At 40.2% G+C, this 20,910-nt stretch overlaps 1 protein-coding gene across 2 annotated transcripts; it reads left to right on the forward strand.

Moving 5' to 3' along the window:
• Positions 1 to 3,007: 3,007 nt before the first annotated feature.
• On the forward strand, positions 3,008 to 14,579 carry STC1 (stanniocalcin 1). Of its 2 annotated transcripts, none has more exons than XM_042840289.2 (4): positions 3,008 to 3,306; positions 5,486 to 5,745; positions 6,831 to 7,042; positions 11,016 to 14,579. In XM_042840289.2, the coding sequence occupies exons 2-4, from the start codon at positions 5,581 to 5,583 to the stop codon at positions 11,284 to 11,286; spliced, it is 648 nt and encodes a 215-aa protein (XP_042696223.1). In that variant the 5' UTR covers positions 3,008 to 3,306; positions 5,486 to 5,580; the 3' UTR covers positions 11,287 to 14,579. The 2 variants fall into 2 exon arrangements, with proteins under 2 accessions (XP_042696223.1, XP_005285216.1); XM_005285159.5 differs by having other exon boundaries at positions 3,013 to 3,306; positions 5,603 to 5,745.
• Positions 14,580 to 20,910: the final 6,331 nt, after the last annotated feature.

The raw sequence follows: 20,910 nt of genomic DNA on the forward strand, positions 1-20,910 counted from the left end.
AGCTCTTAACGTTTGCATGTGAGTTGATCAAATGCCCCATGATAGCCAGAGAGATTAAATTGTAACTACGTCTATTCCTATTACAATAGCCAGCCGCCTCCTTTCAATCACCTTTTGTAAATATTTGTTGTAATAGCTGGCTATTACCATGCTTCCTTCAGAAATATCTGACTAGTGTCGCTGTTAATACCTGCCGGTATCACTGCACATAGGGTCTTCTCCAAAGCCCATTGAAGTCAATGGATCAGACCTCTAGTAACTATAACGGAAGTAATAATTCATTTTTTAAAAATTTACAGAATCTTACCAATCTGACCAGTTTATCATTTCCCATAGTCATTCATAGAAAGGGCTCTAAATATTTGTGAGCGCACGTAGGGAAGAGGGGGAGGTTGGTTTTGGTTTTGCAAACTTCTTGCAGTAAATTGAAGCATTCAAAACTTGGCATGAAAACTGATCTTAGTTGTAGGGGGGGAGACAAAAATTCAGATTTGGAATTTGAAATTCAACGTTTAGGAAAATTCGCCCATCAAATAGGAACTAGATAGAGTGGTGATTCAGCTCCCTTTGAAGTAAATGCCAATGTTCCCTTTGATTTGATCAGAATCAAGCCCCATGGATCATTTTCACTTACAAACTGGACTGGTCCTATTTTTTCTAGGTGGAGAAACCCACAGTGTTTTTTCAGGTTTTAATGAAATTGGCGCCGTTTCACAAACCTGAGATGAAACACAAACCCCCTCTGTTTCAACGTTTCTGAATGTTTTCTGAACATCTGGTACGGCTGTAATTCTAACCCCCCAAGGCAGGAGTACAGCCCAGGGCCTGATCCTATTCCAATTGAAGCTGATCGCAAGTATACCAATGAGAACAGGATTTTGCTGCAAGGCCCCTAGCTTTCAGCTGCCTCTGTGGGTACATTGACACTGCAAATTAAAGTGTAATTGTAGCGTAGTTAGACATACCCATGCTAACTTTAGTCCACTGCTATTGTTACCTGCATTAGCCAAACACAGGATGGCACAGGCTTAGTTCCCCCAGTTTGACCCCACTGGGAACTCTGAGTCCACATTCAGGTTAGTAGCCTGAGTTGGGTCCTGCCATTGTTATCTGTGCTAGCTAAATTAAAGCTACTGTGGCTATGTCTACCATGCGATAACTACATCTTAATTTGTGGTGTCAATGTCTCCTGTACCTCTCTATGGAGAGGCTCCATTAAACTCAGTGGGATGCAGCAATATGACTTTGAAGAGACACTTGCAGAACCATAACGGCCCCATCTTCTTCACTGCTGCGTCATTCCCTATCCTTGGTATGAGAGGAAGGGTTGAGATCATGGCACTGGACTGGGATTCAGGACATCTGCGGCCTATTTTCTGGTCTGCCACAGACTCCATGTATTACCATGGACTAGTCAACTCAGTCCCTTTCTACACACAAACTTAATGGTTTAATGAAAGAGGTGTTTTTAAAACTGATTTAGTTACATTGGTACAAAACCCACTTTTATTTCTGTTTCATGAAGGGTTTACTTCTATTTTGTTTCTTACTGAATTAAATTTAAACCAAAGTAAGTCACTGCTAAGCAAAATTAGAGTGTCTTTATGGGCTTTTGGGCTGTGTTAACTAAATCAGCTTTTAACCCAATTTTCAAGTAAACGGGTGCAATCTTTTCATGCTGGCAAACTCCTAATCTCTCTGTTGCTACAGTCCTACATCTTGTAAAATGGAGACAATACTTTCCTTCCCCAAAGAAGCATTGTAAGGATAAACCTATTAGTGTTTGTGAGGTGTTCTGAGATCCACGGAATAGCAGCGTTCCCATCCCTCTGATGAATGATACTTTATCTATTTCTATTTTTTTCCTGAAATGCAGAAATTAGATTTTATTTTTTTTTTAAACCCATAAATCTTTCTTCCCCACACACCCTCCTGCCTTGAGGTTCAAGATCTAGGGCCAGCATTGCTTACTTTTAGGCCCCCTTAAAATCCTTTACACTGTCAGAGTGCTGTAAAGGGGCCCTGGTGCAAATAAGAACCAGGCCTCCAGTGTCTTAAACATCATTTGCTTTTTAAAAACCAAGCTTAAAATATGTTTTTCCTCTTCAGGTCATAAATTTGTCAAGTTTAAAACCAGCCACAACAAAAAAAAGTAAAACGATCAACAGTTGTTTCTCAAGCTTGTTCCTGTTCTATCATCCAAAAAAAGTTGATGATGAAGTGTCAGGCAGGAATACCCAGCTTATTAAAACAAAGTCAGCAAATGTTTGTTTATGGGAAAGGGGGTGGGGGGGGAGGGTGAGAGGACGTGCTGTTGTGAGCATAGGTCGAAGCATGTACTGTGGTTATGCACGGGTGGGTATCAATATACGTATTTGCGTGTTGGAGGGATTAGGGACTGTATGTATGGTCTGTTTGTGTGATGTGTGCATATTTGCATGTGATTGTGCATGAACTCTGTGTGTACTGCATATTTGGGGAGAGGGGGTATATATGCACCGTGTATATAATCCATGTATGCATAGATGGGGGCCGTTATTTGTGTGCATGGCTGACTGGCAGTATTGACTGTATGCAACCTATGTGGCAAATATTCATTCTGTGTAATGCATGAAAATGCCTCTGCTTTAATTAGCTGATCCACTTATTTATAGATGATAGACTATAATGTCAGTGTTTTCCTGCAGTAGCTACTAAGTTACTTTTTAAAAAGCAGGTGATCTCGGGAAAGATTTAGGGTTGTCATGCAATTTCCTTGAGCAAAATTAATCACAGGAAGTTTTTTTTGTTTTTTTTTTTCCCCCGGCTTCTGTGAAGATTAACTTTTTTTTTTTTTTTTTTTTTTTTTATTGTTTGGCAGGTCCTTTTAATTGGCTGGAAAATATTCTTCCTGTGAAGTTCCAGTGCTCTGGTGCTTGAATGAGCACAGCATCCCATTGGCTGTCTATACCACCTCCTGATTGGCTCCAGATCCTGGAGGGGGGATAGATAAGGCCGGCTATAAAAGCCCTGAGCTTTGCTCTTGGTCCCCCAGTGAGCAGGAGCTAGGGGTACAAGCGGAGCAAGGCTGCAGCAGTACCAAGTCCTTGACAGACTCCTTTCTCTGTGAGTGTATCCAGATCCGCATCTTTGCTGAAGCCGAAGAAAGAGGAGACACTCACAAAAACTTAGCGGAAACTTGTCAGAGAATGCTCCAAAAGTCAGTTATTCTCCTGCTGCTGGTGATCAGTGCTTCTGCATCTTATGAAGCCGAACAGAATGACTCTGTGAGCCCCAGGAAAACCAGGGTTGCAGCACAGAATTCAGGTAACACCCCTCAAAGAGGGGCTGAGAGCCCTGTTGTGTTTAAACTGTTGCAAATGTTTCTGCTGCTAAGCTTTGCTATAGACTGTCCCTTCGTAGCTGTTAGCAATAAATTATGTAAGCAAAAATCCTAGGAAACTGATTCTGTATAATAGTGATGCATAGCTACAGGAAATAATCTCATTTCAGGAGATGGATTATAAACCAGCATGTAATCTGCTCTCTCTGTGTGTGTGTGTGTGTGTGTGTGTGTGTGTGTGTGTGTGTGTAATAAAATATTGCAGATATTAAATGTTACATGCACTTTTTTTATGCAGGTTGAATGTTTTTTTCCCCTGTCATAAATACACTTTAATGTTAAATTCCTTGCTTATTAGCAAGTTAAAGCTCCTTCTGCTAAATATCTGTGTATTCAAAGGTGGGAGGAACAAGATTTTTTTTCTAATATCACTTCAGAGAATGTAATAAGCTAAACGTGTCCACTGTTAACATGTAGTCTTAATTGCCTATAGATATTGGTCAGAATGGTAACATGACAATATGATAAGCACACTTATCTAACTAGCCTTTATTACAATAGGTGAGAGGAATAACTAGCAAGTCATCACTGAATGGCTCTACTTCATGTGCTGTAGGTGTCCAGATGAACTGAGTACATTTTATGTTCTCTTAAGCAATGGAAAAATAAAAATCTGTCTTAAAAATATAAGGTAAAGACAGTGAGGAGGGATCTTCTAATTTGGAGCTCATTAAGAGCTGTTTTATTTTAGATCTGCAGGGTTTTGCAGTACTATATGAGGGTGTTTGCTCAATTTCCTTTTGTATTTGGTTGCTATAGAAACATAAGATCTCTCTCTAGTCCACTGTGCCTAAAACAATAAAACGCTAATGCATATTAAACCTGCTGAAAGCAAGGTTATAATCGAAACCTATCAAAACATATAATTATAAAAACAACTTGAGATGGCTAGGGGTGAATTAGGAATAGGATAATATCACATCTTTCTCTCCAGGTGTGTAAGTGGTAGTGGAGCACGGGCTGCATTTCTTTTTCCCTTGACAGATAGCAATTGTAACAGACCCCTCTTTCGACTAGGAGCTAGTTTTTTGGTACAGGTTTTCCTCTACCACTCTGCATTATATCCTCCTGTCACAGACATCTAATATCTTGATTTGAGACTCCAGGTTCACTCTCTTCCCTGAAGAATGTCAGTAACAAGATCTGACAAAAAGTAATGAATATGCCCTACACAGGGACATAATTGGACAGACATTCAGCTTGCTAGAAAAGGTTAATACCTGTTAACTTTAGGGTGGTAATACAGTTGGCTCATAGTTTCAATACACCCAATATCATTTTTTAATACAGAGAAATGTTTTATGTTTTGCCATTTACACACATTGGGGCCTATGTATGAATTATTTTAATTACACATTGATCTTCATTAGTTTAACTCTTTGGATCAAATGTTGATTCTATCTTCATGAAAACCTTTATCAGATCTGTGCTCTGCTTATGAAGAGCTGGGTACCATATTAATATGTAGCAAGTAACCAGGGACTATCTATGCTGCAGCTGGAATAATATATGGACTAAAACATTCTCCTTCCTAGCATGATAAAGTACTCAACACTAGTCAAAGCTTTTCTCCCTTCAAAATAGCCACAAGAATGAAAATGAAGTTATCACATTATTTATTTATTTATTTTGGCTAGTGTCCCTATGCACCATTGATTCCATTTTTCTCTTTCAGCCATTATATATGATCTAGATATTGTCAATTCATCATGACTGCCTTTCAGACTAATAAACTATTGGCGCTCCAGGGCTTTTAGCAGTATCCCAAACATGCATAATCTCCACTAGTGTTTCTCCTTCATCTCTGCCTCAGATGGACTAACTTTACATTAAGTGGGCTCTACACCTTTTTTATTTAAAGGTTGAGTAAACTCAAAAAGTGGGATAAGTAATGGCTCAGGTCAATATTAAAAATGTTTCCTACTGGTCAGTTTCACTTAATTTGTAGGAGTCGAGGACATGCGACTGTCAGAAGATCTGTGTTCTATTCCAAGTTTTGCTGGTGGCTTATTGCATGACTTCAGTTAATACATGCCTGATATGTACCTCTTGTTTTTACTCCCTCGCCCCCCCTCTCCCCCCCAAAAAAATCCTGTGACACAGGACTATGTCTACAAGAGTCTTCTGCAACTTAATCTTTGGTAACGTGCTTTGTGCCCTCAGATGAAGGGGGCTATGGAAGTGGGAAGCATTGTGTAATGTCCTATGCCTGTCTTCCAGCTGAAGTGGTTCGCTGTTTAAATAGTGCCCTCCAGGTGGGTTGCGGTGCGTTTGCCTGCCTGGAGAACTCTACGTGTGACACGGATGGAATGTACGACATCTGCAAGTCCTTCCTCTACAGCGCTGCTAAATTTGACACTCAGGTACAGTACAAGGCTAACCTCTTTTTCCTCTTTATTCAGGCCAGCTTTACACCCTGATTCAGCAAAGTGCTTGCTTAATCCCCATGGCACTCAAATGCTTGAAATGGAGATTTTAATAGGTCTGATCCTGCAATGGGCTCTGTACAGGCCACCCATAGTTCCTAATGGGCCTTGCTACTACTTAGATGCGCTTGTGGGAACCAGGACTTTGCTTTTTTGGCCACAAATCTATTCTTCAGGGAGATTTTCTACAGTAAGTTTTCCACATAGTGTGTGCTGTGTGTGAGGACTTGGCAGAGGCCGTCTTATAGGGCAGAGAGCTAAATTTCCTCTTCAGGAGGAAATATAAACGTTCTTCTAACAAAGTCACTCTTCTGACTGTGTAACCTGGCACGGATGTGTGATTTGAATTGGAAGCCTTCAGCCCTGGGAATGCAAAACCAGTTCAGCCTGACTCTCTGGAGCTGCAGATTTTTTTTTTCTTCTTTTCACGTGGAATAGCTAGAGAAAGGGCATAAGTAAAGGATCGTAGTCTTGGCTCTGCTAGGGACGTTTACTATCCTCTATAAAGTGGGCATAACCATCTCTTCCAATAGGGGAGGGTGACACTATTTGGAAGATCTCAGGGTGCCGTAAAATGAAACACCCCACATCAGGATGTGAGCCTCAAAGCCTGCTTAAAGGTTGGGGCACTCAGCACCTTACAGGATTGGCCCATATATATGCAATATTGCTATCACACAGCTGTGCCACTAGCATCTTAGACCATTTTGATGCTGTTGCTTAGACTGGGAAACTCTTTGGAACAGGGAGTAAGTATTGTGTTTGTACATTGCCCAGTACAATTGGGGCCTTAATTCTGAGGGGGACCCCTGGGCATTAATCAATAATTAGGAATACAAGCCCGTGGAACAAAATGCCTTGACCATAAATGGGTTTCTTTATTGCTGAGTAAGCTTTTGACACAACACTTAAATCACAGCAAGGATAAATACCCTGCTTTTGCTAATTGCTGCTATGTGTTAACATTTTATGAATGACTTATGCAGTTGCACATTCAGATAATGCTGTTTCTAAATTTGCAGGGAAAAGCCTTTGTGAAAGAGAGCCTGAAATGCATTGCAAACGGAGTTACGTCCAAGGTTTTCCTTGCCATTCGGAGGTGTTCCACTTTCCAAAGAATGATCTCGGAGGTGCAGGAGGAATGTTACAGCAAACTGGACATGTGTAGCATTGCAAAGCGTAATCCTGAAGCAATCACTGAAGTTGTCCAATTTCCAAATCACTTCTCAAACAGGTACGTGGATGTTTCCTTATGTGAAACATACAAAAACACAAAATGAAGCACATTTAAAGGGATGTTCTCAACCTGAGTCTATTTTTTTTAATTTTTACATGTTCCAGATACAGCTCACTTTAAATAGTACTTCCTGGTGTTTTAAAATACTCTGAATCAGATTTTTTTTCTGACCCCCTGCTCATGTTTATAAATTCTGTACATCAGGTGGGAAACAGTAAAACTAGCTAGACAAAGAGCTCTGAAAGGCACAAAGTAAACTTAAAGCTGAGAATTCTTTGGTTAACTGTGTTATACTTAGCAGACGTGTTACTTATAGCGATGGATGGTAGATAACTACATGTCTGAAAATGTTGCGAGTGTCCCTTTAATTCTTATGCTGAACATCTTAGTGAATATTGCAGCTTAATTTCCTCTCAAGGCAACTCCGCCTGTCTTCAGTAAACAGTCTCATTCTGTGTTTAATATAAATAACTGAGAATGCTTTAAAGGGTGCACCAGCTAAAGGGCTCTTCCATGACTTTGTTGTCATGACCCATTAGGTTATGGGATTCTGAGCATTCCCTACTCCCAGCCTCCTGATAAAATAGAAGGTTACTGTCATCTCTAGAACAAGGCAGGGTAAAGCTAGTGTGGGTATGTCTGGCCATGCTGCAATCATGACGTCTACATTGCAGTCAGAGGTCTCTTCAGTTTTTGCAATGTTATAATTATTTTGACTTGGGGGGTGGGGGGAGGAGAAGGAGGAGGAGGGCAGGATTGTACTAGTACAATCCCTAGTGTGTATACAGTTACTCCCAATATAAGGGTGCTAAGGATAACTCTTACTCCTATGTAGGAAAGGGAATGCTATAAAACACCTGTATAACTGCATCTACCCCATGGTGGGGGTGTTGCACCACGTAACTATACTGCTACAGGCGTACATAGACAAGCCCTTAATTTTATAATCCCTTGGGTATAAATGTTTAACTTGCACGCATGAAAAGTTCAGGTGACTTGACACTCTCTCTACACCTTGTGTGGACACTTACACAGAGTGTGTGTGTGTAAACACACTAGCACTCTGAAATGGTAGAACAGGTGTAAGTCACGCCACAAGGTGCAAAGCAAGTGGAGAATCAAACCCTAGAACAAGGTCACTGTTCCTTAAGACACACGTCTTGGGATAATGTGTGGTAAAGGAAACTACTCCACACACAGCCTTGGACTAGCGGTGAAGCAAAAGGATATTGTAACATGTTGAGTAACAAAAGAAGCAGGATTTCCCAGCTAATAGTTTACACTAAGTTCTCCTAAAGCATCCTGCTTTCCCAGCCCAAGTCCCAACATAGACACAAAATAAGAATGTGCCGGTTGGCACGGAATTCCAACAGGAAGTAGTTAAAGGGTCATGCAGCTTCCTGTGATTTAATCTCAAGTCAGTAGCTGTGAAGGAGGAAGGCCTTTCTGCCTCTGGACATGCTGTAGCTACTGAAATTAAAATTCATTTATTTAATAATCTTCTTAAAAAACATCAGATTGTATTTCTATCCAGTAACTTTGAGTGCTGGAGAGATAGCTAAGGCATGGAATAGGGTGTAGGCCAGGGAATAGAATCTGAAAGTTTAATTTGATGATAAACACAAGATCATCATCATCATCCAATAGAACCTCTTCTGCAAAGGATACTAACCTGAGCAAAACCTGACCCCAGGAAGAAGAGATGTTTTACTAGGCAGTTCCCAATCACTAGCTTCTGTGGTGCACGGATACATCTGCAGCAGCACAGAATAAAATGGACAACATTCTCTCATACATATAACCTACATATAAAGTGTAAATTCTTTATGAAGGGTAAAGGATCAATAGAGGTGTTCATAAATGGCCACAGAGTTGTCTGAATCCAAAAAGTCTCTAAATTATCTAACATTAGGGCTTTTCTATAACCTCTCCTGATGTACTTGTAACCACCTGTAACTACAGCTGTGCAACGAATGAATATTTTTGGTTCTCTGAAAATTCACCCCTCAAAAAATTATTTTGGTTCAACCTCAAAATGAAATTTTTTGAAAATCTTTGCATCATTATAGAAGACTTTTTTTTTAAACTTTTTAATGTGCCAGTCAGATTAAGTGGGATTTTGTTTTCAAATTTTTAAATAAAATTGAAGGAAACTTTGAAACAGAATGTGTAAACTTTTTTTCAGAATTTTTGTTTGCATCAAAAAACAATTTGGTCACCTCAACGTGAATTTACGGAATGTTTTGAAGTTGCCAAATATGCATTTTTCTCCACGAGGAAAAAAAAATTCCACCCAGCTCTACCTATAAACATAGTACTTTGCTTATGACCTCTACCCCTTTGTAAACTTCATAGAAAGTGTCACTCAGAACTCCCTAATGGGATCTTCTGAGTTAATGTTAGTATCTTACTCCAAACTCCCAGGCCTTTCACTTCACACTACAGGTATAGCAGTTGAGGAAGAAGCCTGAGGTAACATCTGTGAAAAGAGCACTGTGTCTTTTTCCTCTTCTCTACCCTGTGGCCTTCTATCCTGCCCACATCCTCCTTAGATGTGGTAATATGCTCCCCATTATCCTCCTGGGCAGTAGCCCCCAGGACTTCTGATACTGCTACACTTCCTACTGATCTCCTAGAGAACAAATTGGAGGATTGCCCTGCACTCTTAAGTCCCCTTAAGCAGACAGCGCAAACCTGAACAAGTGATAGGAAAAATCAACACAGCTCTCTCTCTGATTCCCATGGAGGAGAATTCTTTTGAGCACTGTTCTTTCTCTGCTTGACTCAAACAGAGATGGGGACACAGATCAGCACAAATTCCTGGCTCTCTCTCATAAACAGGAGAGCAAGGAAAGCATACTCTCAGGGCCTTGTGCTAAAATAAGATTCCACAGTAGAGGGTAGAAACTGCAGTCACAGGCCCTGTGGAAGGCAAAAGGGCCTGATTAAATTAACCAACTTTCTCATCTTCAGCATGTTACTGCTGGTTGTAAATCCAAAAATTCATCCCATGAGGAATGCATGCGTTTGTCAAGCTATTCGACCTACATTGACCTAGTTTTCTTCAACCCTTTCTAAAGGCTATATAGAAGGGGGGAAAGGGTTGGTGTCAAATCTCCATAGAAGAGTCCTAAGAAGCATATAGAAATTCAGATTCCTTTATGAGTGTACATACCACATCAGACCAATGGTCCATCTAGTCCAATATCCTGTGCAACAGTGCTCAGTGCCAGATTTTTGAGGAAGCTGCAAAAAAAGCCCTAAGGTAAACAGTTAGAGAATAATTTTTGCATAGGGAATTTCTACTCTGGCGCGCATAATGATCTATATCTTCCAAAACTTATTTCTGTCCATTATCTATCTATTTTGAGCTTATGGTCTTGATATTACACTTGTTTGTGGGGATGAAATAAGGCAGTTTACAATTTTAATGGTTCTTTACTAGTGAATAAGTCCTGATAAACGTGACCACCTTGATACCTTTGCTCCTAGTCCAACACCAACTTGCCAAAAAAATCTGAGAGTATCATTTACTAATTAGAACCCAAATTTGTGTATTTACCATTCAGAAGCGTAACAGGAGCATGGCTAGGACTAGTTAACCAAAACTAGAATTTTGTCCCAGAAACACATGTACTGTCACTCCATGAATCAAAGATGGAGATGCATATATGGTGTTAAGTCTCTGGGATAGAGAGCAATCTATGTAAGTTGATGCTAGTATTATAACTTGCGCATTTGCTGTGAAACTGTTACAGAGCAGGACCTGGGATCACACCCCCTTGCAGTAATAGCTTACAATTTCAGCACAGTCCTCAATACACCACAAAAACCAACCCTGACAATTCCAGTTCTCTCTCAACAGTACAACTTTTCTGGAGTAGTCTCTTTCAAACTGATTTGCTCTAGCTTGGGATCAATTCTCTCTCCTGTGCTATTACCTCAGTAACTGTCTTGTTCATTTACCCAGGTATTACAACAAGCTCGTGAGAAGTTTATTGGAATGTGATGAAGAGACTGTCAGCACCATCAAAGACAGTTTGATGGAGAAGATAGGACCCAACATGGCCAGCCTCTTCCATCTGCTGCAAACAGATCACTGCTCTCAAACGCACCCAAGAGCAGACTTCAACAGGCGACGTATCATTGAGCCTCAAAAGCTAAAAATCTATTTCAGGAACCTCCGAGGTGAGGGGTCTATTCCATCCCATGTGAAACGTACCTCTTCAGAAAGTGCATAATTCCTTAGGGGAGAGAGAATGGGTGTGTAGGGGATCTAAGCACTACCAATATAGAAGCCTCTTTCTCTAGAAGAGTTAATACACCCATCCAAATGTACTGTAGGCTGATTTTAACAACAATTAGAAACTGGTTTTAGATTTAGTCGTTCATATTTTCTATCCCTCTCAAACAAATTTGCATGGAACTAGGCTTCTGTGTTCAATGTCCCAGCTTTCTGCCTTTGAAATTTCTCCATCTCTCTTCTCTTCCCCACCAAAAAAAAGGAAAATCATAAACCTAGGCTTTTACAACAGTCAGTAATTCAGCAGATACCAAATTATCAATTAACTGTAGCTCAAACACCCTTGCAGTTTGAAACCAATTCAAATAGTTTTAACCTTATGAGGCTGGTAGGTGGCGATAGCTTTTAATGGCTCTATCCTAAAGATATCAATGGAATTTGTGTTATGAATCTGTGCTGGCCATGGACGAATATGAATGTCATGTTTGGATTCTTTGTCTCTGTGACACACAGTCTTAATCCTCTGTCATAAAACTCCCTTGCCCAGTTAATCTACCACAATCAGGTCTAGCACTCACAAAACATGGAGGACTGTTTGTTTAGTATTGCCCTGCATCTCAGTGCAAAAACTACTAGCAAATCAGACTAGTTGCACTGTGAAAATGACAGCATGAGGTGCAAGACCATGTGGTCAAAGCGATTTTAAGTTGGTCAGTCTTTGCAGTGGTTTAAAAACCCCAGCATCTTTATGTACTGTATCTAACTGTTACAAGCTTTAAAAGAATCCTTAACAAAATTGTCTTAAAACTAGAGTATTAAAGGTCTTGCTCTAACTGTGGTATACATAGTTTAAAAATCTGTCATGTACTGTACATAAATTCCAGAAGAGTCTGCTTAAAGAAGCAGAATATAATAATTTTATTGCATATAAATTTAGTTTTGTACCTTAGCTTTATTTTTTCCCCTGGAAACAGTATCTCTATCATGTTCAAAAGTACACATTCCTCACTGTGGCCTTTTTATAATGAAAGAGAGAAATTGTTTCATCATGTATTAGAATTGGATCTGGCAAAAAACTGATGAGTAGTTATTCATACTCGCTGATCGGCTGGATTCTGACTGCCCAAGCTACCTTCAGGGGTTACCATGGTACTTAACTTGCATCCCAGGCAGAAGTACTACTAAAAAGCTAATCTGGGAATTGTCAAAATGGCTGACAGAACAACTCTTAAATATCACGGCTGCAGCCTTTGGAAGGGTCACTTCTGAGGCACGACATGGAAAATAGAGCCCTGTTTGGTATGCCTAAAGGTAGCCGGCAATCCAAAAAATGAAACTCCTCAAATCCCAACACATGCATCACTGTGCCTGTTGCAAGCCACTTGAAACGCACGGCCTGCAAGCCTGCGTTTCCTACTATGCTCTTCTGTAAAAGAGGCTCTGAACTGAGGCTTACAAGTTGATTTTTTTTTTCTTTCCCCACTCATAGCTGAAGGCTAGAGCAGCTTTTCTGAACAGTAGTCTGTCTTGGGTTCTGTATGCCAAAAAAAGCAACCTTGTGTTGTGTCATGTGAGCAGCAGGGCTGATTCCACACGCACATTCCAAAATCTCCCCAGTTAGAAACTACTTCTGGTGGGTGGCTGACTCTGGTTCGGCTAGTTAAGAAGCTAATCAAGTTCTGTAAAAAGCTAACGGGAGGGACATCTCTTTTTGCAAAATATAAAGCAATAGAACTTTTTAACCACAAAGCCTTTAAACAATGACTTGCTGCTAATATATTAAAACCAGATGCAGTGGCAGCATTTCCAGAATTGCTGTCTTCATTAAATGTAGCCCAAAAGTGCTGTCGTAAAATTGTAAGCAGCAAAAAACATTGCTGACAGCAATTTTTCTTTTTACATATTATATATATATATATATATATATACACACATACACACTCTGAATTATGCAGTCCCGTTCAAGCTAGGTGCAACATTGTAATTCAGTCTTAACACTATCAGGTATACTGGAATCCAATCCTGCAAGGTGCTGCATGCTTTCCAGTGGGAATTACGGGTGCTCAAGTAGCAACGGCTTGATTTTACCAGGTGCAGGTGCTCAGCACTTTGTGAGAGGTACTTTGAGATGCACCGTTAGGAAAAGGACATGAACAGGAAGTTCACGAGAGTTTGGGTATCAAGCACACTACACAGTGGTGTGTCTACACTGGGGATTTGCTCCAATTAAAGCTACCAGTATAGCTGCCCTGGAGCTGTGGTCCCTTTACATACATAGTGCAAAGCAGCTATTTCAACCAGTAAAACTCCCCTTGTGAAGCAGGTAGAACACTTTCCCTCAAAACGTCGTCATCTTGTTGGAAAATGGCTTGACAACTTTTTCCAATTATTTGTATAAACATTGCTTAGGTTTTCATGTTTTTTTCCCTAAGGCTATTTAAATACCCAACATTTTGAATATTAAGTAGAAACTCTTTTTGGCTGTCAAAAAAAATGTGGTTTTTCAATCAGATCCCCCAAAGTATAAAACATTTCCAATCAATTTTTATCAGTTTTTTCACCTGGGGAGGACGTGGGGCAGGGGGGTGTCCTTTCCTAAGCAACCCTATTACTGTGGTTTCAAGCAGGGATAAATCTCATCTAGTGGCTTTACCTATCTACACTGATAGCTAACCTCCTCCCCCCACACAACTACTCAGTGTAGAGAGAACCTATTTCACAAAAATATTTGAGCTGCTTAGTTTATGCCTAATGTCTCACTTTTTCCCCCCTTGGCCTATAGTAATACTAGCACTGCAATACAGTCACACAATTTTTATAGGGAAAAATGATTCTCAGTGTAGAGTCTGACTGTTTCACACATTTAATCTCTAATGCTTTTTTTTGTCTTGTGCTCACTGCGAAGTGATTTTCTTGGGGGTCGAGGGGCTTATCTAGAAGCGTTTGCATGATTCTCATTGTGATTTGTTTGCACTTTAGACATGTTTGTGCCATTATAAATTTGCATTATGTATTTATAATTTAATGATACTTAGGGGGTTTTGGTTTGGTTTTTTTTTTTTTTTTGGCCGATTACTGGAATAAACAGTGAGCATATCTGGTATATGTCATTATTTATTGTTAAATTACATTTTTAAAGCTCCATGTGTTCATATAAAGGTTATTTGAAACATATCATGGTAATGAGAGATGCAAGTTATTTTCTTTGCTTATTTTTATAATTAAAGATGCATAACTTAATATGAGGCCTATGGTGGATTCCTTCTGAGACAAAATAAAGTGTTAAATTTAGTCTTTTTCTAGTGTCTGATTTTCACTATACCTTCACTGTTCAGAAAGACAAAGCTTTCTAAGATACTGCTGACTTGCAAATGCTTTAACAATAAGTCAAAGTGGGGTGGTTTTAAAAAAAAAGCCAACCAGGTTAACTTCTGATGCCCTTGCAAATAGGTTTGGCGCATTATAGGTACACAGGTTCCTGCCACTAAGGAGTTTACAGTCTGTCTGCTATCCCATGACTTCACACTAGTATTATTTAACTGAGGGGCTGGGCTAGCACTGGGTCTGTCTACGCTGCATCTGGAGATGGACTTTCCAGCTCATGTAGACTTACACACGAGCTCTGGTTAAGCTAGCTCACTAAAACTGTCAGTCTAGCAGTACAGACAAGCTGCCTGAATATAACTCCAGCTATGTCGTTGGGTGTCTAACCCATCACCACACTCACTCAAAGCTAGTGCACGTACTTATCCATGGGCTGGAAATCCCCCAGCTGCCGTGTGGATTTGACACCCAAGGTACCTTTCTCTAACAAACATGAGACCTATGAACAAAAGATATAGAGAACATACTGACCAATATTAAGGCCTATTTATTTTAATCTTTTCTTAGCACTGCAAGTGCTACAGCAGCACCATCATGCCCCTGTAGTACAGACATATACATACCACAGCAACAGAAGGGTTTTTTCCATCAGCATGGTAAATCCACCACTGCAAGAATTCCTCAGTCCATCAACCTAATGGTGGCTACAGTGGAGCTTAAATTGGCTTAACTACATCTCTCAGGAGTGATTTTTTTTTTTTCACACCACTAGGTCCACCTAAATTTTAGGTGTATCCCAGGCTTTAATTCCTGCTAGTTACTTTCAGCCCAAGTTCTATCTCGGCCCTCATAGGATCCTCCGCACCCTAGTAGCTAGGCAACCTTAGTAACTAATGGATTTTATCTTCACAACACCTCTGTGAGGTAGAGCATTGCTCTCAACCCCATTTTTACAGATCAGGAATTGAGGGCCTGGGTACAGGTGAGCTTGTATAGCCCCTGCTGCTGTGACTCCGCTGCCATTGGCATAGGAGCCAACCTAGAGTAAAGCTAGCTGTGGTATGGATACAGGTGCTGCAACTACAGTGTAGACATACCTCTGGGCCTTGCCCAAGTCACTCTATGGATGAGCTAGAAATTTGACCCAGGTCTCCTGTGTTGCAGTCCAGTGCCATAGCCAAGGGATTCAATACGTTTTAAAGGCGGAAGGATGGTCTAGTGGCCAAGTGTTTTATGTCACCTCTAGAGAGTAGTCCACAGAGAATAAGCACCTACTGTACTGCCCATTACAGTAACTCTTACCACATAAGGTAGAAGCCTGTGCACTTGATGCTGAAAGTCACACGTTCAAATCCTGCTGTTCACAGGAGACTCTTGAAGCTTTAATAAAAAGAGTGTGACAGAGCAGAATCATTAGTAAAATGAAGGTAAAAGCACTTTTTAGAGACCATCTTTATAATAAATAGCTCTGCAGGGAGAAGAATCTCTTATTTTAATTTACAGGCTTCCTTCATCGCATGTAGCTCCAAACCCAGAACTCTTATCTACATATAGTCCAGGACCTCTCTCTAACTTTCCATGAAGAGCACAAAAATGAAGATCGTCTTTATTGAAAAAGGAGACTTTGTTCCCATTCACCATTACAAAAGATAGATTATTGGAAAGAGAGGTCAGTCACTTTTTTACTGCCCCCTAATATTAGAACAAGAGGTGACTCAATTGAAGAAGAAAATGTATTTGAGTTGAATGAGAAAGGGGGAAATGATTTCATGAGCAATTTTGAAGTTGTTTCCATTTTTCAGGGTTCAAAATAGACAAATTTTCAATTTTTAACTGACCGAAAACCACGTTTTTAAATAAAAACAGGCTCAAAACGAAATGAACCATTTCATTTGACGTTCAATGAATTCTTTTCAGCACGCCCAGAAAAAACAAAAAAACCCTATTATTCTCACAGCTCTAGTTATGACTATTATTAACTTTTGTTGCCTGTTGCAATACAAGCTAAATCAATGACGCTAAGGAAATCAGTGCGCTATTGGTCTGCTTTCTACTGATGACTGATTCATAGACTGTTTCCACTGCCAGCGATCTTACCTCAGCTATGGCTGCTGTCACACCACTGTGAGGAAAATGAGGCATTCCTTTGAAGGCTTTTATGCAAGCTATCCAAATGCCAACTTGGTGACCTAGGCCCTCAGAGGAGCCCTCTTGTATCATACAGAAACAAAAAAATATACAGTTTGAAAAGCAATAAATATTGGGAGCAGGAGTTTTCATTGTACCATGTGTAACTTAAAAATAACTTTAAAAAAAGAAGTCTATTTGTTTTTGTTTTTTGTTTTTTAGCAGTTTCCATTGTCTCTTTGCTCTCAAGGCTGCAAGCATCTAAGCAATGCTTCCTCTAGGCAGGAGGTTAGTACTTCAGTTAATTCTTCTTCTGCTTCCCTTTTCAAGAATCAATGCATTTTTACTACCAGGAGTAACAGCACAGTATCATTGATGCGGATTGGGCTAATATCTGTTATTGTTCGACAAGTGTACAATTGTTCACACTATTTGAACAGAGAGTCACCTCTGAAGCTAATGTGATACGTTTTTATATATCATTCCTGGGATCAAAATGTAAAATCCATCATTTATTCAAAATGCTACTAACATTACTTGTGATATTGAATATGTTAGCTTAAAGAGAGTATGTATATATTCCTCTGACATGCTGTAGATCTTCAGATAGAAAATAACAACGCCATCCAACATTTAAATCAAATTCTTCATCCTCGAGCATCCCAAAGTGACAGAAAGATACTTACACCTGCAAGGGCAGGAGAATAATCTATACCAGTATAAAGGAACCTTTAACTGTGTCCTCACTAGGGATTTGTACTGTCATAACTAGAGCTGGGGAAAACTAATCCACTGGAAAATTTCCAATCAGAAATGCTGATTTGACAAAATCAGAACATTTTGTGGGAATGTACCAATTTCATCGAAATTTTTGATTAAAAAACTATCAGAACACTCTTTCGACTTTATCATCATTTCGATTGTTACATACTTTATAATAGTCAAAATGAAACATTTCAACCTTATTGAAACCAAGAGTTTCAATACAGTCACTACAATCTTTCCCAAATGAATTATGAATTGTTCTGGAAATTTCTTTTAGCTGGAAATTTTGAAATGTCAGAATTTCTCGTGAAATGGAAACTCAGTTTTAACCAGCTCTAGTTATAAGTATTACAGTAAAAAAAAAAAAAAAAAAAAAAAAAAAAAAATCACAGCTCTAACTGCAGTAGTGATATCAGTACAAAACTATGCACAAATTAGGTTTTAGAAGAGTAAATCACCTCTAAATGATGAATGTGGGTTGTAATCAAATCACCATTATCTTAAAATGGAACAAACAAAACAAAGGATAATTTGATTTGGCTCAGGACCAAAGGACGTGATTGACTGACTGATATTGTCTTTATTTTTTTTTAAGCTTCGTTATATAACCAGGGGGAAATCATCTCAATTTTTCCTGGCCCTCACCCTTCCGGCTTTCTTTATAGTTATGAGGAGAGGGAAAAAAAGAGAGAAACCTTTGGCACGTAAAATGACTTTGTATAAAGTGTCTGGGTGTGAAGTTTGGGAACTCACTTCATTTCCTAACTCTGGGACTTTTCTCCCTTTTTTAAGAGGCTGCCTTCTATATTAATGTATGTTGTCTCTGTCACCATCTTTCAGCAAGTGTGACTTAGAATAAAAAATTTTCAAAAAAAACCTCAAGTAGGATGATGAAATATAATGCAAGGTTCAAACTGTAATTTAATCTCTAGTGCCCCTTCCCATGACACAAGCAACTTGCTTAAATGAAAAGGCAGAAAAGAATTAAATGGATAAAGAGAAGGATGTTTCAATATAAGTGTAGAATAGATGCCCAAGATTTATGACAAATGATTTTGGGGGCTCAGCTTGAAATGCCTTAAAGGGGCCTGATATTCAGTGGGTGGATGCTTAGCACTTCCTGAAAATCAGACCTCTTAAGGTGGTGTATGTCTGGCACCCAAAAGCACTAATCATTTATTCAAATCTTGGACTTATATGCGAGTAAGAGTCGCAAGTGCAGCTACGTCAGCGAAGATATGACGACAAGGGCTAGAAATCCACATCTTTCAGGGCATAAGAAAATCACCTGCTAGGATCCTGAAGCAATACCCCGATTTCACAATTATGGGAGGGCAGGATTCACCTTCCGTTGGAACATCTGGCCGCTTCTGGTGACAAAAATAGAGGGTTCCAGTATATGTTCCTAAAAATGCCAACGGTGAAGTCAAAATAACGAACGCAAACTGGATTCAAATCACCATGCACTAAAATGGGGGGCACCCTATTGCAGATACTACATGAGCTGTAGAAACTTGCAGTGCACCTTAGTCTCAAACAGAACAACATCTGGAAGGGTCACGCCCACTGGGATGTTTGGGCCCTACGGAAAGACAAGGTAGGACTGCTAGTAATCTGTTGAGCCGTAGGCCACCCTAAAGCTGTTTCTCCTGAAATCAGTTGAAGTACTAGATGAGCAAGGACTTCAGATTGGGCTCAACATTTTTAGCAAGGTGGGGAATGTGATGGCAATGGTTAAATTTCACTCAGGCCATTGCAAATGTGGTCAAAGGTTGTCCCTTTTACCAAAGCACAAATTTTACAAAAATAAGCAATGCCTCCATTATCACCAGAAGCCAAATATAATTTAGCAATGGAGCAGTTTCACCCTTTTGACATCCATGCTCACAACAGAGGGTCTGGAATTTTCAAAGGAAGCTATGGGACTTGGGCATCTCTTTTGAAAATCTCAGCCAGAAGCTATAAAGAACCTCATGCAGTTTTAGTCCTTGGTTCTAATACGCACTTACCTCGATCAGAGGTGCAGAGTAATTGATGCTTGCCAGGCCGTTTAAGATGCTGAGATGAAAAGCACAGCAGAAATGTGCACATTTTCATTCCTACCCACAGCTGGAAAAGCTAATGAAACCAATACAAATACATAGGAGGATACAATTGTTCATATGTACACATGGGATTTTTCTCTTCTTTCTTTCTTTGAGGATGAAATGCCATAGTAAATTCAAAAGTAAGGAGGGGACAGAGGAATTTGGTGCAGGAGAGAACATCTACAACAAAAGTGATAACAGTGAGGCTAGGTCTATACTACCCGCCTGAATCAGCGGGTAGAAATCGACCTCTCAGGGATCCCCGAATCGACGCTCTTACTCCACCAGCGGAGGTGGGAGTAAGCGCCACCGACAGAAAGCAGCAGAAGTTGATTTTGCCACCGTCCTCACAACGGGGTAAGTCGGCTGCGATACGCCGAATTCAGCTACGCTATTCACGTAGCTGAATTTGCGTATCTTAAATCGACTCCCCCCTGTAGTGTAGATGTACCCTGAGAAAGACTTGGGGGTCAGAGGAGGGCAGTTCTGTGGTAGTTGGCTGACTCAATACAATCAGACCTACTTTTCATTCCAATCTTGCCCCTGAGCATGTGCCCAGGAGTTGGATGGGGAGTTCTTCTGGGGTTATAGAACAAAGCTGTTGAGCTACTTTGTGGCTAGTATCCGAGCGGTGGCCATGTTAGTCTGGATCTGTAAAAGCAGCAAAGAGTCCTGTGGCACCTTATAGACCAACAGATGAATTCACCCACGAAAGCTCATGCTCTAATACGTCTGTTAGTCTATAAGGTGCCACAGGACTCTTTACTACTTTGTGGCTGATACTCAAATTTCAGGGGAATGCCCTCTGCAGAGGGGTATTGGTCAGCATGGCAGATACACCTGTTCTACCCCCAAATTCCCTCTCTGTGGCAGCATGCAAGGAGACCCCATAGAACTGGGCTGCATGAGCTCCCCAAAACTGGCCTCATTCTGAAGCAAGAAGACCCTCTACAGCCAAGGAGAGTCAGGATTTGCCCCATACCAAAGCACTGTTAACTTTGCCTTTCTATACTGTTGTGCATGTCCCAAAGCTGTGTACATACATTAGCAAAATATACAGCCAACCCCACCCCCATCAGTGATGTAGGTAGGTAACTGTTACACTCATGATATAGCTGGGGAAACTGAAGCATGGGGAGATTAAGCAACTTGCCCAAAAGCCTGTGTCAGGACCAGGACCAGAACCCAGTTCTCCCCATGCACAATCCTGTATTTTAGACAATGCTCCCTCTTCTGTCTTTATAATGAAGTAGAATGAAAACCAGAAATTGTTTCAATGCCTTGCAGTGTACAATATGACTTCTTTCTTTCTTTCTCCC

This window comes from Chrysemys picta, chromosome 2 (assembly GCF_011386835.1).
Source record: "Chrysemys picta bellii isolate R12L10 chromosome 2, ASM1138683v2, whole genome shotgun sequence".
In the NCBI taxonomy this organism is placed as follows: domain Eukaryota; kingdom Metazoa; phylum Chordata; order Testudines; family Emydidae; genus Chrysemys; species Chrysemys picta.